We start from the raw sequence: 17,527 nt of genomic DNA on the forward strand, positions 1-17,527 counted from the left end.
CCCTAGTGGACTCTAAGAGGAGAAGGGACTGGTGTTGACCCTAGTGGACTCTAAGAGGAGAAGGGACTGGTGTTGACCCTAGTGGACTCTAAGAGGAGAAGGGACTGGTGTTGACCCTAGTGGACTCTAAGAGGGATGGGACTGGTGTTGACCCTAGTGGACTCTAAGAGGGAAGGGACTGGTGTTGACCTAGTGGACTTTAATAGGGACTGGTGTTGACCCTAGTGGACTCTAAGAGGGAAGGGACTGGTGTTGACCCTAGTGGACTCTAAGAGGGACTGGTGTTGACCCTAGTGGACTCTAAGAGGGAAGGGACTGGTGTTGACCCTAGTGGACTCTAAGAGGGACTGGTGTTGACCCTAGTGGACTCTAAGAGGGAAGGGACTGGTGTTGACCCTAGTGGACTCTAAGAGGGAAGGGACTGGTGTTGACCCTAGTGGACTCTAAGAGGGGATGGGACTGGTGTTGACCCTAGTGGACTCTAATAGGGACTGGTGTTGACCCTAGTGGACTCTAAGAGGGGAAGGGACTGGTGTTGAACCTAGTGGACTCTAAGAGGGACTGGTGTTGACCCTAGTGGACTCTAATAGGGACTGGTGTTGACCCTAGTGGACTCTAAGAGGGGAAGGGACTGGTGTTGACCCTAGTGGACTCTAAGAGGGAAGGGACTGGTGTTGACCCTAGTGGACTCTAATAGGGACTGGTGTTGACCCTAGTGGACTCTAAGAGGGGAAGGGACTGGTGTTGACCCTAGTGGACTCTAAGAGGAGAAGGGACTGGTGTTGACCCTAGTGGACTCTAAGAGGGATGGGACTGGTGTTGACCCTAGTGGACTCTAAGAGGGAAGGGACTGGTGTTGACCTAGTGGGCTTTAATAGGGACTGGTGTTGACCCTAGTGGACTCTAAGAGGGAAGGGACTGGTGTTGACCCTAGTGGACTCTAAGAGGGACTGGTGTTGACCCTAGTGGACTCTAAGAGGGAAGGGACTGGTGTTGACCCTAGTGGACTCTAAGAGGGACTGGTGTTGACCCTAGTGGACTCTAAGAGGGGAAGGGACTGGTGTTGAACCTAGTGGACTCTAAGAGGGACTGGTGTTGACCCTAGTGGACTCTAAGAGGGAAGGGACTGGTGTTGACCCTAGTGGACTCTAAGAGGGACTGGTGTTGACCCTAGTGGACTCTAAGAGGGAAGGGACTGGTGTTGACCCTAGTGGACTCTAAGAGGCAAGGGACTGGTGTTGACCCTAGTGGACTCTAAGAGGAGAAGGGACTGGTGTTGACCCTAGTGGACTCTAAGAGGGAAGGGACTGGTGTTGACCCTAGTGGACTCTAATAGGGACTGGTGTTGACCCTAGTGGACTCTAAGAGGGAAGGGACTGGTGTTGACCCTAGTGGACTCTAAGAGGGACTGGTGTTGACCCTAGTGGACTCTAAGAGGGAAGGGACTGGTGTTGACCCTAGTGGACTCTAAGAGGGGATGGGACTGGTGTTGACCCTAGTGGACTCTAATAGGGACTGGTGTTGACCCTAGTGGACTCTAAGAGGGGAAGGGACTGGTGTTGAACCTAGTGGACTCTAAGAGGGACTGGTGTTGACCCTAGTGGACTCTAAGAGGGAAGGGACTGATGTTGACCCTAGTGGACTCTAATAGGGACTGGTGTTGACCCTAGTGGACTCTAAGAGGGAAGGGACTGGTGTTGACCCTAGTGGACTCTAAGAGGGAAGGGACTGGTGTTGACCCTAGTGGACTCTAATAGGGACTGGTGTTGACCCTAGTGGACTCTAAGAGGGAAGGGACTGATGTTGACCCTAGTGGACTCTAAGAGGGACTGGTGTTGACCCTAGTGGACTCTAAGAGGGAAGGGACTGGTGTTGACCCTAGTGGACTAAAAGAGGGAAGGGACTGGTGTCGACCCTAGTGGACTATAAGAGGGAAGGGACTGGTGTTGACCCTAGTGGACTCTAAGAAGGGGAGGGGGGCACCTTTTTCAGTTTGGAGTAGTCAATGAGGTCAGGTCTGTGTCTGTGGATCAGGGCACACAGTGCCAGGCCATCTTTCCAACTGAATCAGTCACCCAATGGAGGAGAGGAGAGGAGGCGAGGAGGACCCAAAGGGAGGGAGGGAAGAAGGAGGGATATATAATGGAGAGAGAGAGATGAGAGGAGAACAATGAGCAAGAGGAGAAGACAGAATACAAGAGAGGAGAGGAAAAGCATTAGGACTAGGAAATTGTTGGAGGTAAAGTTTAAAGCAAGTGAAAGATCAAAGTAAGACAGAGATGACCACAGGGTGGCGCCCAGTGCTTGCCTGATGTGGAAGTTTTGAACGTTAACGTTCCTGTAGGGGGCAGTCTTCCTCTGGCACCATAGAAGAAGACCCTCTTTAGCAGAGGTCTCTGCATGGGGGGAGAAAGAGGAGAGACAGGGGGAGAGAGAGGGGGGGGGGGGGCAGGGGGTGAGAGTGTTATCCTAAAGGAGGAGGCTAAATATGTTCCAGTAACCCTGTGCGGTGAAGGTGTCGAGCTTAGTGACCTGTGTGTGTTTGTGTGCGCGTGCGTGTGTGTGTGTGTGTTTGTGTGTGGAGCATTTGCAAAGTGTGTATGTAGCTGAATCTTGAGTAATATTTGAGTAATATGAATGTGTTAACAGTGTGTATTAGACTGAGAGTAGGCTATACAGTAGCCAAGTGGTTCTGCTATAAGAGTCATGTTATTTTGAGTGTGCCACATGTAGAAAGTGTCTACACCATGAGCCTATGACACCTTTATGAATGTGTGTGTAATTCATGTGTTGATCTGTTAGTGGCAGGCATATGTATAATGTTGTATAGTGCATGGGTAAAGAGTGGGCAGAACACACGTTGGGTTATTTTGAACCCAGCTAGTTGGGTTACTGAGCTATGATCCACCGGGTCAGATTTTTTTTAAAACTGGAGGTGTGGCTTAGTAGGGGTGTGTCTTTCAGATAGTTATTTTTGACCACCCATTAGAGTAAATGTCATTCCGGTTCATCTGTTCTGTTGTATTGCCAACATATGTTGAAAGCCATCATCTGAAAACCATGTCCCTACTAAACCACACCTCCAGTCTTCTGATTTGACCCGGTGGATTATAGTTCAATAACCCAACATTAACAACCCATCTTGAAGAAAGCAACAACTGACTTGGTCAAAATAACCGAACGCGTGTTCTGTCCAATATTTACCCAAAATGTGTTGCTTTTAACCCAGCATTTTTAAAGTGTGTATAGTCACCATGTTAATGAATAGCGTATGAATAAACAGTGCTACTGTGCGTCTGATAGCTGTGTAAGTCTATGTAGACTTAGTGTACGTACTGTTCAACTGTGTTTACGTTCAGTGTGTGCACTGGTTTGGAGTTAGTGTTTATGAGTTTATGACGGGTGGAACTGAGGGGAAATGTTTGGTAACAAAGTCGCAAAAATGTATTTTTTAAGATGAATTGAACGACCACGTTCCAGATCCAAGAGTAACCTTTTTCCAAGTCCACTCCTGCATATACAGTGCCTTGCGAAAGTATTCGGCCCCCTTGAACTTTGCGACCTTCTGCCACATTTCAGGCTTCAAACATAAAGATATAAAACTGTATTTTTTTGTGAAGAATCAACAACAAGTGGGACACAATCATGAAGTGGAACGACGTTTATTGGATATTTCAAACTTTTGTAACAAATCAAAAACTGAAAAATTGGGCGTGCAAAATTATTCAGCCCCCTTAAGTTAATACTTTGTTGCGCCACCTTTTGCTGCGATTACAGCTGTAAGTCGCTTGGGGTATGTCTCTATCAGTTTTGCACATCGAGAGACTGAAATTTTTTCCCATTCCTCCTTGCAAAACAGCTAGAGCTCAGTGAGGTTGGATGGAGAGCATTTGTGAACAGCAGTTTTCAGTTCTTTCCACAGATTCTCGATTGGATTCAGGTCTGGACTTTGACTTGGCCATTCTAACACCTGGATATGTTTATTTTTGAACCATTCCATTGTAGATTTTGCTTTATGTTTTGGATCATTGTCTTGTTGGAAGACAAATCTCCGTCCCAGTCTCAGGTCTTTTGCAGACTCCATCAGGTTTTCTTCCAGAATGGTCCTGTATTTGGCTCCATCCATCTTCCCATCAATTTTAACCATCTTCCCTGTCCCTGCTGAAGAAAAGCAGGCCCAAACCATGATGCTGCCACCACCATGTTTGACAGTGGGGATGGTGTGTTCAGCTGTGTTGCTTTTACGCCAAACATAACGTTTTGCATTGTTGCCAAAATTCAATTTTGGTTTCATCTGACCAGAGCACCTTCTTCCACATGTTTGGTGTGTCTCCCAGGTGGCTTGTGGCAAACTTTAAACGCCACTTTTTATGGATATCTTTAAGAAATGGCTTTCTTCTTGCCTCTCTTCCATAAAGGCCAGATTTGTGCAATATACGACTGATTGTTGTCCTATGGACAGAGTCTCCCACCTCAGCTGTAGATCTCTGCAGTTCATCCAGAGTGATCATGGGCCTCTTGGCTGCATCTCTGATCAGTCTTCTCCTTGTATGAGCTGAAAGTTTAGAGGGACGGCCAGGTCTTGGTAGATTTGCAGTGGTCTGATATTCCTTCCATTTCAATATTATCGCTTGCACAGTGCTCCTTGGGATGTTTAAAGCTTGGGAAATCTTTTTGTATCCAAATCCGGCTTTAAACTTCTTCACAACAGTATCTCGGACCTGCCTGGTGTGTTCCTTGTTCTTCATGATGCTCTCTGCGCTTTTAACGGACCTCTGAGACTATCACAGTGCAGGTGCATTTATACGGAGACTTGATTACACACAGGTGGATTGTATTTATCATCATTAGTCATTTAGGTCAACATTGGATCATTCAGAGATCCTCACTGAACTTCTGGAGAGAGTTTGCTGCACTGAAAGTAAAGGGGCTGAATAATTTTGCACGCCCAATTTTTCAGTCTTTGATTTGTTAAAAAAGTTTGAAATATCCAATAAATGTCGTTCTACTTCATGATTGTGTCCCACTTGTTGTTGATTCTTCACAAAAAAATACAGTTTTATATCTTTATGTTTGAAGCCTGAAATGTGGCAAAAGGTCGCAAAGTTCAAGGGGGCCGAATACTTTCGCAAGGCACTGTATACACACACACACACACACACTGACCTTCCACGGAGATGTCCTGGATGGCGAAGCGCAGGATGATGGTCCAGATCATTCCCAGAGTCATCTTCGTGTTACCGTCGACGATCTCTGCAAGTCAATCACAGAGCCCCGTCAGAAACCATGGCAACATGGAGCACTGGCCAAAACTCAGTCTATGCTGGCATACTGTTCAGTTGTCTCTCAGATATAATACCTTACTCTATCCTTTAACAAGTATATAAACTCCTTGGGACTCTAGAACCACAAATAAAGAATAAATCAGAAATGAAGTGTCACCCTCAGCTCCGATGGACACCAGCTTGACTCCCTTGCTGCAGATGAAGTCCAGGGCTTTGTTCACGTTGGCGATCTTGTGGAAACGCATCTTGCCTTTGTCAGGTTTGGGCAGTCTCTCACCTGTATACAATTTTTAAAAATGCTTTAAACTTCTCTCTGCAACACAAAATGATTGGTGAAGTATTACTAAATTAAGAGAGGTCTGTGCCATTCTCCAATCATTTCTGCAGTATTTGACCTGATACCATCTTAAAGTGACTCAACGGTGGCTTAGCAGTGACTTACAGTGACTTTAAGCGGCTTAAGAGTGACTTAAGAGTGACTCCACTCCACTGTGACTTAAATAACTTGCCAGAGACTTAATAGTGGCTTAAATGACTTAACAGTGATATAATGTGACTTTTTAGAGTAACTTTGCAGTGACTTTGCAGTGACTTAAGAGTCAGACCCACCTGAGATGACCTCCAGCAGCAGCATGAGCTTGAGGCCATTCCTGAAGTCATCCTCTATGTTCTCGATCTGTGTCCCTGCCTTCCTCAAGTGGGAGTTACACCAAGCTGTGAAAGTCTGGGAGGGAGGGAGGGAGGGAGGGAGGGGGGGAGGGAGGGAGGGAGGGAGGGGAAGATAGGTAGAGAAAGAGATAAAAAGGAGACAAAAAAGGGATTAATTAACATTCTCTCTCAAACAAACAGACAGAGACTAAGCCTCACTGACAATGCCCGATAGCACCAACAGACCCCAACTTGAACCCTGTCCCACACTGATAAACAACCCCTTAATAAACATAAAGAAACAAATAGTCTAATCTAAAGTGAAGCCTTAAGCACTCCCTTCAAAAGACTGGTCAGTGTTTTCTTTCCCCAGCCTCTCTGACAGGTCAGAATGATTGGCAACACCCGAAGTGTCCAATCACATCAATAACCTTGTTACGGCATTACTGTGCTGCTCTGTGTCTGTGCCTGTATCTGTGGTACTAAAACAATGGGGAGGAGTGGCTATTTATGTAAGATCTTATCTTATGGCACAATGCTCTCTTAGCATCTCTATCCCCAAAATGTGTGAGCTATTGGTTATAAAAGTGGCCATAAGCCAAAATATGCATATATTTATTGCTGCGGTCTACTGCCCCCCAAGTCGCTTCAGCAGAGGCTGTTGGTATTATTTCTGATGATTTAAAACCTTTTCTGCTATCTGAACTGGCTGTTTTGGGAGATCTAAATCTTGATTGGCTTACGCCTCAGATCAGTTTAACAATATCTGTCTTGAGTTCAACTCAGCTGATAACGAAACCCACCCGGGTGAATGTAAAAAACGTAGCAAAGTCCACATAGATTGACCCTATCTTAACTAACCGTCCCCATAAGTATTTGGCTAGTGGGGATTTTGCAAATGATATCAGGGACCACTGTCCTATTGCTTGAATTAGAGATACCAAATAGAAAAACTCTGACCCCTCGTATAGTTGTGAAGAGAAATGTAAAAATGCATTCCTTCATGATTTATATTGTTCAGAGTTTTTTTCTACTAGCTGCACACCAGACCTGTTTTGGCACTTCCATGTTTATCAGCCATGTTCACCTCTCTGGCTGATAAACATGCCCCTTTCAAGCAACTCAGGGTCAAAAAACAGAACTAATCCATGATATTCTCCTGTACTCTCAGACCTCTATTTGATAAGAAATCAAGCCTGGGCCAAGGCTAGAAAAACTGTCTCTTTAGCTGATTGGCAGCTATTTAAGCAATTGAGAAATAGGCGCAACGCATCGGTTAAACAGGCCAAATCAAAGTACTTCCTTAGCCCTATGGCAGACTCTGTTAGTGATCCCTCTAAATTCTGGAAAACCGTTAATTCACCAAGGCGGGGTCATTCCTCTACTTCCCTGCCTAAGCAAGTCGTTTTAGACTCATGCATCATTACTGAAAAAGTTACGATTTGTGATGCTTTTACATTTTATCTCAGCAGGTTTCCTAATTGAAAGAAATGGTGCTCATACTGGTCTTGGCCATTCAGTTGACTGTTCATCCCACACACCGCCTCCCGTTGCCTCGAATGATCAGTCAACCTCACGTGACTTGGGAAATGTTATTAAGGGTTTTTAATTCACAGAAACTAAAGTTCTTGCAGTTTTTGTGCTACCACTCCATAAGGACGGGGAAAGTCGTGATCTTGATAATTACCGAACAATTTCCAGGCTCCCCTGTCTTGCGAAAATCCTAGAATCCTTGGTCAACAAACAGCTATGTTATTTTCTCTCTGTAAATGGTATTCTTAATGTTTATCAATCCAGATTCAGACCTAAACATACCACTACGGCTACCATGCTTGTTGTAAATGATATTGCAAATGCCTTAGATGATAGAAAGGATTGTGCTGCCATGTTTGTAGACTTGTCAAAAGCTTCTGATACTGTAGACCATGTTATTCTGCTGAATAAGCTGTCCTCCATAGGGTTGGGTACTGATGCTTTCAGATGGTTTCATATTTATCTTAATGACACAACTCATGCCATTAGGGTAGATGGGTCAAATCTGAGTTCCTTGAGTTACGTAAAGGGGTGCCCCAAAGTTCCATACTCGGCCCACTACTGTTTACAATCTATATAAATAACATTGGTAATGCTGCAAAAAAAAGTTATATTCATTTCTATGCAGATGATACAGTGTTGTGCTCCATTACTCCATCCATTGGCCAAGCCTTTTCACATTTGATTGTCAACCACTGCAGAGGTTGCTGTTGGATCTAAAGTTAGCACTAAATGCAAACAAAGCAAAATACATGTTTTTTTCTAGGTCCCATAACTCAGATGTAAAGGAATTTGTAATGACTAGTTTGAACAGTACATAAATTGAGCGGGTTCTTTCCTATAAATATCTTGGTATCTGGCTTTATGAAAAACGGTCATTTAATGTCACTGAGCTGGTGAAGAAGTTGAAGTTCAATGTTGGTTTATTTTGCAGAAACACAACTTGTCTGACTTTCGATAACAGGAAGGATATTGTCCAGGCCACTTTTATGTATATTTTAGATTCTGGGGATATTATTGATATGCATGCAGCAGCATCTACGTGTACACTTAAACCAATGGATGCTGTTTTCCATTGTGCCATTAGGTTTATTACTGGTGATGGTTCTAGAACTCACCATTGTGTTTGGTATAAAAAAAAAAGTGGGTTTGGCCTCATTGTATATAAGGAGAGAGCCACATTTTCTTGTGTTTATCTACAAAGCACTCATGCAAGAAATGTCTTATGTTTCAATCATCCTTAATTATATCCTCAATATATATTTACAAATAACCAAACCCGGTCTCAGGCTCGGATAACACTGGAGGCCCCTTCCGTCTCCACATAGTTAGGTAAAGCTGATTTTACTTTTTTTGTGACCTTTATGTGGAACAACTTCCAGAGACATGTTCTGGTCCCCCATGGTCAGTTCGGAGTAATGATCGGAGATCTCTATGTTGATAAATGTGTCTGTTATTCTTAATATGTTTTGTAAGTTTGTATATTGTACTGTATATTGTATGTGTTGGATGTATTTATGTAGGGCTCACCCTCGGCTCAGTATGACTTTCCTGTCAAAATAATACATCTTATAATAATAATATGCACAGTGACACTGATGCCACTAATATACTGGGCTAGAACACCCATCCTGACCTCAGATAGTCATTCTGCCTTGACAGCTTTGATAGATGAAATCATTGACGGATTGATCTGAACGTCAGTCCGTATTGAGGGGGCGGAAAGAAAGAAAACCAGCAGCAGTCGAACGACCAACTACAGAGGAGTGTGTGGGAGAGAGAGAAAGAGAGAAAAAAGATTCCATTAATCAGTAATGAAGCACGATGTGTGGTTTGAGACAGAACACAAAGGCAGAGTTCTCCATTAATGCAGTGTGTGTGTGTGTGTGTGTGTGTGTGTGTGTGTGTGTGTGTGTGTGTGTGTGTGTGTGTGTGTGTGGGCAGAGAGTGTGTGTGTGGGCACTGAGAGCCATTTAGCATGACAGAAAGGGAGAGAAGAGGAAGAAAGAGACATTCAGAAAGACAGAGAGAGAGAGAGAGAGAGAGAGAGAGAGAGAGAGCGAGAGCGAGAGCGAGAGCGAGAGCGAGAGCGAGAGCGAGAGCGAGAGCGAGAGAGAGAGAGAGAGAGAGAGAGAGAGAGAGAGACAGGGAGAGCGAGAGGGAGACCATGCTTGCCAGGAGGCAAAGGCAGAACAGACAAGCAGCCAGGGGGAGGCCCTGGTCTGCATCCCAAATGTTATCCTAGTACCTACAGAGTGCACTACTTTTGACAAGAGCCCTACGGTCCTGTCCCAGCAGGTGTGTGTGTGTCGTCGCCCCCCCCCCCCCCCCCCCCCCCCCCCCCTAGTCTCTACAGACCAAAACTGACATGACCCTCCTCACATGCATTACCAAATTTAGACAGGCTCCACATACAGACCACACAGCCTGCTAGTCTAGATAGACCACTAGACCAGAGTCTGCTGGAGAACAGGAGAGGAGAGGGAGGTAGGGAGGGAGGGAGGGGTAAAGGGAAGAAAGGGGAGGAGAGGGAGGTAGGGAGGGAGGGGTAAAGGGAAGAAAGGGGAGGGGAGGTAGGGAGGGAGGTAGGGAGGGAGGGGTAAATGGAAGAAACGGGAGGAGAGGGAGGTAGGGAGGGAGGGGTAAAGGGAAGAAAGGGGAGGGGAGGTAGGGAGGGAGGTAGGGAGAGAGGTAGGGAGGGAGGGGTAAAGGGAAGAAAGGGGAGGAGAGGGAGGGAGGGGTAAAGGGAAGAAAGGGGAGGGGAGGTAGGGAGGGAGGTAGGGTGGGAGGGGTAAAGGGGAGAAAGGGGAGGGGAGGTAGGGAGGGAGGTAGGGAGGGAGGTAGGGAGGGAGGGGTAAAGGGAAGAAAGGGGAGGGGAGGGGAGGTAAAAGGGAAGAGGAGGGTTTGAAGGAGGGGGGAAAGTGGGGAAGATAGGAGAGGGAGGCTAAATCGGGTAGCTATGGACACCAGTAGGGACAGCTGAGAAGGCAGGATTCCTAAGGTTGAAAGAGGGAGAGAAGGAGAGAGAGTAAATTACGACATAATGAGTGATGTCAAAACAAACTTGGTTTTTGGTGACCTAGGTTCAACATTTTTCATACACTCTCATCCAGAGTGATATACCTTTCTTCATACTGGTCCCCGTGGGTATCAAACCCACAACCCTGGCGATGCAAGCATGATCTACCCAGTGAGCCACACAGGACATTCAGATGCATGTTTTTTAAGGATTCACAGAAATGGTGTGACAACAAAATAACACATTGCCTTTAAACAGGAGACATTGGGATATCCTGCCTCTCAAATATAGGAAATCGTTAGAAAGATGCCCGACTTAAATCAAGTGAAGGCCTATTAAGAACAATTGAGTACAAAAAGCTATAAATTGGACTGAAGAGGTTATACAGCAGAGACCATGGTTACACCAATATCCATTCTAACCCATTACCTCAACTCTTAACATTGACTGGAGATGTCTGTAGTCAACTAGAGTGCTATGACTATGAAGTCACACCTCTTATCCTCCCCTCTTATCCTCCTTCTGTTCTGTTGTGTCTCCCCTATTCCTCTCCCCCTTCTCCTGTCCCACTGACTCCCCCTCTCCTCTGTCCCACCTCCCCCCTCCCTCTCTTCTCCCTGTTCCCCCACCCCCTTTCCCCTCATCTCCACCTGTTGAACTGGCCCTGAACACACACACGCACCTACACACACACAGTCATCCTGCTAAATGCCTGTCATTACTAAAGGAGGGGGGTAGTGGAGTAGGGGTACCTTATGACCCTCAGCACAGCTGGGAGGACAAACACACACACCTCTCCTCCCAACCCAGACGTAGCCCCTGACACCACCTGTCCGTCAAGAATGTGATGCAACCACTCTAAGAGCCAATTAATGCTTGATCCCAAAATGTGGTCGGAGGCTCCGCTCCGTACCGGATCACTGTGGGCCTCCCAAACGTTGTAGTAAAACCAGTCTGTGGGAGCGAGTGCAGTAGGCCTAATACATTATCACAGCACATTGGCTATATGCCTGGCTTGCCAATGCTGTTCTTCTCAGACCATATTATATTTCAGAACTTGAGCTTTGATAACAAAATAAAAAGGCTTTTTTATTTTACTTGACTGATGGTACTTGCATCAGATGGTCATGGTGCTTTCAAGACAACTGGGATATCGGGAAAGGGGGGGGGTCAAATCATAACATATCAGTGATCCAGAGCTCAAGAAGGATTTCCGACTTGGAATTCCGATTTAGTCCAAACCAATCGAACCCTGATTATAGCTGTCAGTCCAAACCAATCTAGCCCTGATTATGGCTGTTAGTCCAAACCAATCTAGCCCTGATTATGGCTGTTAGTCCAAACCAATCTAGCCCTGATTATGGCTGTTAGTCCAAACCAATCTAACCCCGATTATAGCTATCAGTCCAAACTAAACGAACCCTGATTATAGCTGTAAGTCCAAACCAAACGAACCCTGATCCACCTGGTTGCTAATGCTAACATCCCATTCCAGATTCCATATCTGCTGTTAACATCCTCTTACGAATAACAGGACAGAAGTATTCCTGTATCAGCTCAACTCAACAGCAGGGTAAAAATAGTCTGGCAACAATGTCTGCACACACCTGTGTGTGTGTGTGTGTGTGTGTGTGTGTGTGTGTGTGTCTGTCTGTCTGTCTGTCTGTCTGTCTGTCTGTCTGTCTGTCTGTCTGTGTAATGTGCTACCCCACCTATTCTATAGTAATGTGCTGTCCTATACCACATGTTCTATAGAAATGTGCTGTCCTATCCCACATGTTCTATAGTAATGTGCTGTCCTGTCCCACCTGTTCTATTGTAATGTGCTGTCCTGTCCCACATGTTCTATTGTAATGTACTGTCCTGTCCCACATGTTCTATTGTAATGTACTGTCCTGTCCCACATGTTCTATTGTAATGTGCTGTCCTATCCCACATGTTCTATAGTACTGTGCTGTCCTGTCCCACATGTTCTGTAGTACTGTCCTGTCCTGTCCCACATGTTCTATAGTAATGTGCTGTCCTATCCCACCTGTTCTATAGTAATGTGCTGTCCTGTCCCACATGGTCTACTATAATGTGCTGTCCTATCCCACATGTTCTATTGTAATGTGCTGTCCTGTCCCACATGTTCTGTAGTACTGTCCTGTCCTGTCCTGTCCCACATGTTCTATAGTAATGTGCTGTCCTATCCCACCTGTTCTATAGTAATGTGCTGTCCTGTCCCACCTGTTCTATTATAATGTGCTGTCCTATCCCACATATTCTATAGTAATGTGCTGTCCTGTCCCACATGTTCTATAGTAATGTGCTGTCCTATCCCACATGTTCTATAGTACTGTGCTGTCCTGTCCCGCCTGTTCTATAGTAATGTGCTGTCCTGTCCCACCTGTTCTATAGTAATGTGCTGTCCTGTCCCACCTGTTCTATAGTAATGTGCTGTCCTGTCCCACCTGTTCTATAGTACTGTGCTGCCCTGTCCCACCTGTTCTATTATAATGTGCTGTCCTGTCCCACATGTTCTATTATAATGTGCTGTCCTGTCCCACCTGTTCTATAGTAATGTGCTGTCCTGTCCCACCTGTTCTATAGTAATGTGCTGTCCTGTCCCACATGTTCTATTGTAATGTGCTGTCCTGTCCCACCTGTTCTATAGTAATGTGCTGTCCTGTCCCACCTGTTCTATAGTAATGTGCTGTCCTGTCCCACCTGTTCAATAGTAATGTGCTGTCCTGTCCCACCTGTTCTATAGTAATGTGCTGTCCTGTCCCACCTGTTCTATAGTAATGTGCTGTCCTGTCCCACATGTTCTATAGTAATGTGCTGTCCTGTCCCACCTGTTCTATAGTAATGTGCTGTCCTGTCCCACATGTTCTATAGTAATGTGCTGTCCTGTCCCACATGTTCTATAGTAATGTGCTGTCCTGTCCCACATGTTCTATAGTAATGTGCTGTCCTGTCCCACATGTTCTATAGTAATGTGCTGTCCTGTCCCACATGTTCTATTATAATGTGCTGTCCTGTCCCACATGTTCTATTATAATGTGCTGTCCTGTCCCACATGTTCTGTAGTACTGTCCTGTCCTGTCCTGTCCCACCTGTTCTATAGTAATGTGCTGTCCTATCCCACCTGTTCTATAGTAATGTGCTGTCCTGTCCCACATGTTCTATTATAATGTGATGTCCTGTCCCACATGTTCTATTATAATGTGCTGTCCTGTCCCACATGTTCTATTATAATGTGCTGTCCTGTCCCACATGTTCTGTAGTACTGTCCTGTCCTGTCCTGTCCCACATGTTCTATTGTAATGTGGTGTCCTATCCCAAATGTTCTGTAGTACTGTCCTGTCCTGTCCTGTCCCACATGTTCTATAGTAATGTGCTGTCCTATCCCACCTGTTCTATAGTAATGTGCTGTCCTGTCCCACATGTTCTATTATAATGTGCTGTCCTATCCCACATGTTCTATTATAATGTGCTGTCCTGTCCCACCTGTTCTATAGTAATTTGCTGTCCTATCCCACCTGTTCTATAGTAATGTGCTGTCCTATCCCACCTGTTCTATAGTAATGTGCTGTCCTGTCCCACCTGTTCTATAGTAATTTGCTGTCCTATCCCACATGTTCTATTGTAATGTGCTGTCCTGTCCCACCTGTTCTATTATAATGTGCTGTCCTATCCCACATGTTCTATAGTAATGTGCTGTCCTATCCCACATGTTCTATTGTAATGTGCTGTCCTATCCCACATGTTCTATAGTACTGTCCTGTCCTGTCCCACATGTTCTATAATAATGTGCTGTCCTATCCCACATGTTCTATAGTAATGTGCTGTCCTATCCCACATGTTCTATAGTAATGTGCTGTCCTATCCCACATGTTTATTAGTACTGTCCTGTCCTGTCCTGTCCCACCTGTTCTATAGCAATGTGCTGTCCTATCCCACCTGTTCTATAGTAATGTGCTGTCCTGTCCTGTCCCACCTGTTCTATAGTAATGTGCTGTCCTGTCCTGTCCCACCTGTTCTATAGTAATGTGCTGTCCTGTCCTGTCCCACCTGTTCTATAGTAATGTGCTGTCCTGTCCCACATGTTCTATAGTAATGTGCTGTCCTGTCCCACATGTTCTATTATAATGTGCTGTCCTGTCCCACATGTTCTATAGTACTGTGCTGTCCTGTCCCACCTGTTCTATAGTAATGTGCTGTCCTGTCCCACCTGTTCTATAGTAATGTGCTGTCCTGTCCCACCTGTTCTATAGTAATGTGCTGTCCTGTCCCACCTGTTCTATTATAATGTGCTGTCCTGTTCCACATATTCTATTATAATGTGCTGTCCTGTCCCACCTGTTCTATGGTAATGTGCTGTCCTGTCCCACCTGTTCTATAGTAATGTGCAGTCCTGTCCCACATGTTCTATTGTAATGTGCTGTCCTGTCCCACCTGTTCTATAGTAATGTGCTGTCCTTTCCCACCTGTTCTATAGTAATGTGCTGTCCTGTCCCACATGTTCTATAGTAATGTGCTGTCCTGTCCCACATGTTCTATTATAATGTGCTGTCCTGTCCCACATGTTCTATTGTAATGTGCTGTCCTGTCCCACCTGTTCTATAGTAATGTGCTGTCCTGTCCCACCTGTTCTATAGTAATGTGCTGTCCTGTCCCACCTGTTCTATAGTAATGTGCTGTCCTGTCCCACCTGTTCTATAGTAATGTGCTGTCCTGTCCCACCTGTTCTATAGTAATGTGCTGTCCTGTCCCACCTGTTCTATAGTAATGTGCTGTCCTTTCCTACCTGTTCTATAGTAATGTGCTGTCCTGTCCCACCTGTTCTATAGTAATGTGCTGTCCTGTCCCACCTGTTCTATAGTAATGTACTGTCCTGTCCCACATGTTCTATAGTAATGTGCTGTCCTTTCCCACATGTTCTATAGTAATGTACTGTCCTGTCCCACATGTTCTATTGTAATGTGCTGTCCTGTCCCACATGTTCTATTGTAATGTGCTGTCCTGTCCCACATGTTCTATAGTAATGTGCTATCCTGTCCCACCTGTTCTATAGTAATGTACTGTCCTGTCCCACATGTTCTATAGTAATGTGCTGTCCTGTCCCACCTGTTCTATAGTAATGTGCTGTCCTGTCCCACCTGTTCTATAGTAATGTACTGTCCTGTCCCACATGTTCTATAGTAATGTGCTGTCCTGTCCCACATGTTCTATTGTAATGTGCTGTCCTGTCCCACATGTTCTATTATAATGTGCTGTCCTGTCCCACATGTTCTATAGTAATGTGCTGTCCTGTCCCACCTGTTCTATAGTAATGTACTGTCCTGTCCCACATGTTCTATAGTAATGTGCTGTCCTGTCCCACCTGTTCTATTGTAATGTGCTGTCCTGTCCTGTCCCACCTGTTCTATAGTAATGTGCTGTCCTGTCCTGTCCCACCTGTTCTATAGTAATGTGCTGTCCTGTCCCACATGTTCTATAGTAATGTGCTGTCCTGTCCCACATGTTCTATTATAATGTGCTGTCCTGTCCCACATGTTCTATAGTACTGTGCTGTCCTGTCCCACCTGTTCTATAGTAATGTGCTGTCCTGTCCCACCTGTTCTATAGTAATGTGCTGTCCTGTCCCACCTGTTCTATAGTAATGTGCTGTCCTTTCCCACATGTTCTATAGTAATGTACTGTCCTGTCCCACATGTTCTATTGTAATGTGCTGTCCTGTCCCACATGTTCTATTGTAATGTGCTGTCCTGTCCCACATGTTCTATAGTAATGTGCTATCCTGTCCCACCTGTTCTATAGTAATGTACTGTCCTGTCCCACATGTTCTATAGTAATGTGCTGTCCTGTCCCACCTGTTCTATAGTAATGTGCTGTCCTATCCCACATGTTCTATAGTACTGTCCTGTCCTGTCCCACATGTTCTATAATAATGTGCTGTCCTATCCCACATGTTCTATAGTAATGTGCTGTCCTATCCCACATGTTCTATAGTAATGTGCTGTCCTATCCCACATGTTTATTAGTACTGTCCTGTCCTGTCCTGTCCCACCTGTTCTATAGCAATGTGCTGTCCTATCCCACCTGTTCTATAGTAATGTGCTGTCCTGTCCTGTCCCACCTGTTCTATAGTAATGTGCTGTCCTGTCCTGTCCCACCTGTTCTATAGTAATGTGCTGTCCTGTCCTGTCCCACCTGTTCTATAGTAATGTGCTGTCCTGTCCCACATGTTCTATAGTAATGTGCTGTCCTGTCCCACATGTTCTATTATAATGTGCTGTCCTGTCCCACATGTTCTATAGTACTGTGCTGTCCTGTCCCACCTGTTCTATAGTAATGTGCTGTCCTGTCCCACCTGTTCTATAGTAATGTGCTGTCCTGTCCCACCTGTTCTATAGTAATGTGCTGTCCTGTCCCACCTGTTCTATTATAATGTGCTGTCCTGTCCCACATATTCTATTATAATGTGCTGTCCTGTCCCACCTGTTCTATGGTAATGTGCTGTCCTGTCCCACCTGTTCTATAGTAATGTGCAGTCCTGTCCCACATGTTCTATTGTAATGTGCTGTCCTGTCCCACCTGTTCTATAGTAATGTGCTGTCCTTTCCCACCTGTTCTATAGTAATGTGCTGTCCTGTCCCACATGTTCTATAGTAATGTGCTGTCCTGTCCCACATGTTCTATTATAATGTGCTGTCCTGTCCCACATGTTCTATTGTAATGTGCTGTCCTGTCCCACCTGTTCTATAGTAATGTGCTGTCCTGTCCCACCTGTTCTATAGTAATGTGCTGTCCTGTCCCACCTGTTCTATAGTAATGTGCTGTCCTGTCCCACCTGTTCTATAGTAATGTGCTGTCCTGTCCCACCTGTTCTATAGTAATGTGCTGTCCTGTCCCACCTGTTCTATAGTAATGTGCTGTCCTTTCCTACCTGTTCTATAGTAATGTGCTGTCCTGTCCCACCTGTTCTATAGTAATGTGCTGTCCTGTCCCACCTGTTCTATAGTAATGTACTGTCCTGTCCCACATGTTCTATAGT

The 17,527-nt window shown here is 45.3% G+C and overlaps 1 protein-coding gene across 1 annotated transcript in view; it reads right to left on the reverse strand.

The window, feature by feature from the left end:
* Nucleotides 1-17,527, reverse strand: part of LOC110531568 (alpha-actinin-3) — a 57,374-nt gene that overhangs the window by 13,555 nt on the left and 26,292 nt on the right. Inside the window, exons 2-6 of the mRNA XM_036987416.1 lie at nt 5,895-6,009; nt 5,443-5,562; nt 5,167-5,253; nt 2,309-2,396; nt 1,984-2,062 (exon numbers count right to left, since the gene is read on the reverse strand). Coding sequence (XP_036843311.1) covers nt 1,984-2,062; nt 2,309-2,396; nt 5,167-5,253; nt 5,443-5,562; nt 5,895-6,009 — 489 coding nt within the window. The remainder of the gene's footprint in view (nt 1-1,983; nt 2,063-2,308; nt 2,397-5,166; nt 5,254-5,442; nt 5,563-5,894; nt 6,010-17,527) is intronic.

The sequence above is a fragment of the Oncorhynchus mykiss genome, chromosome 9, assembly GCF_013265735.2.
Source record: "Oncorhynchus mykiss isolate Arlee chromosome 9, USDA_OmykA_1.1, whole genome shotgun sequence".
NCBI lineage: Eukaryota > Metazoa > Chordata > Actinopteri > Salmoniformes > Salmonidae > Oncorhynchus > Oncorhynchus mykiss.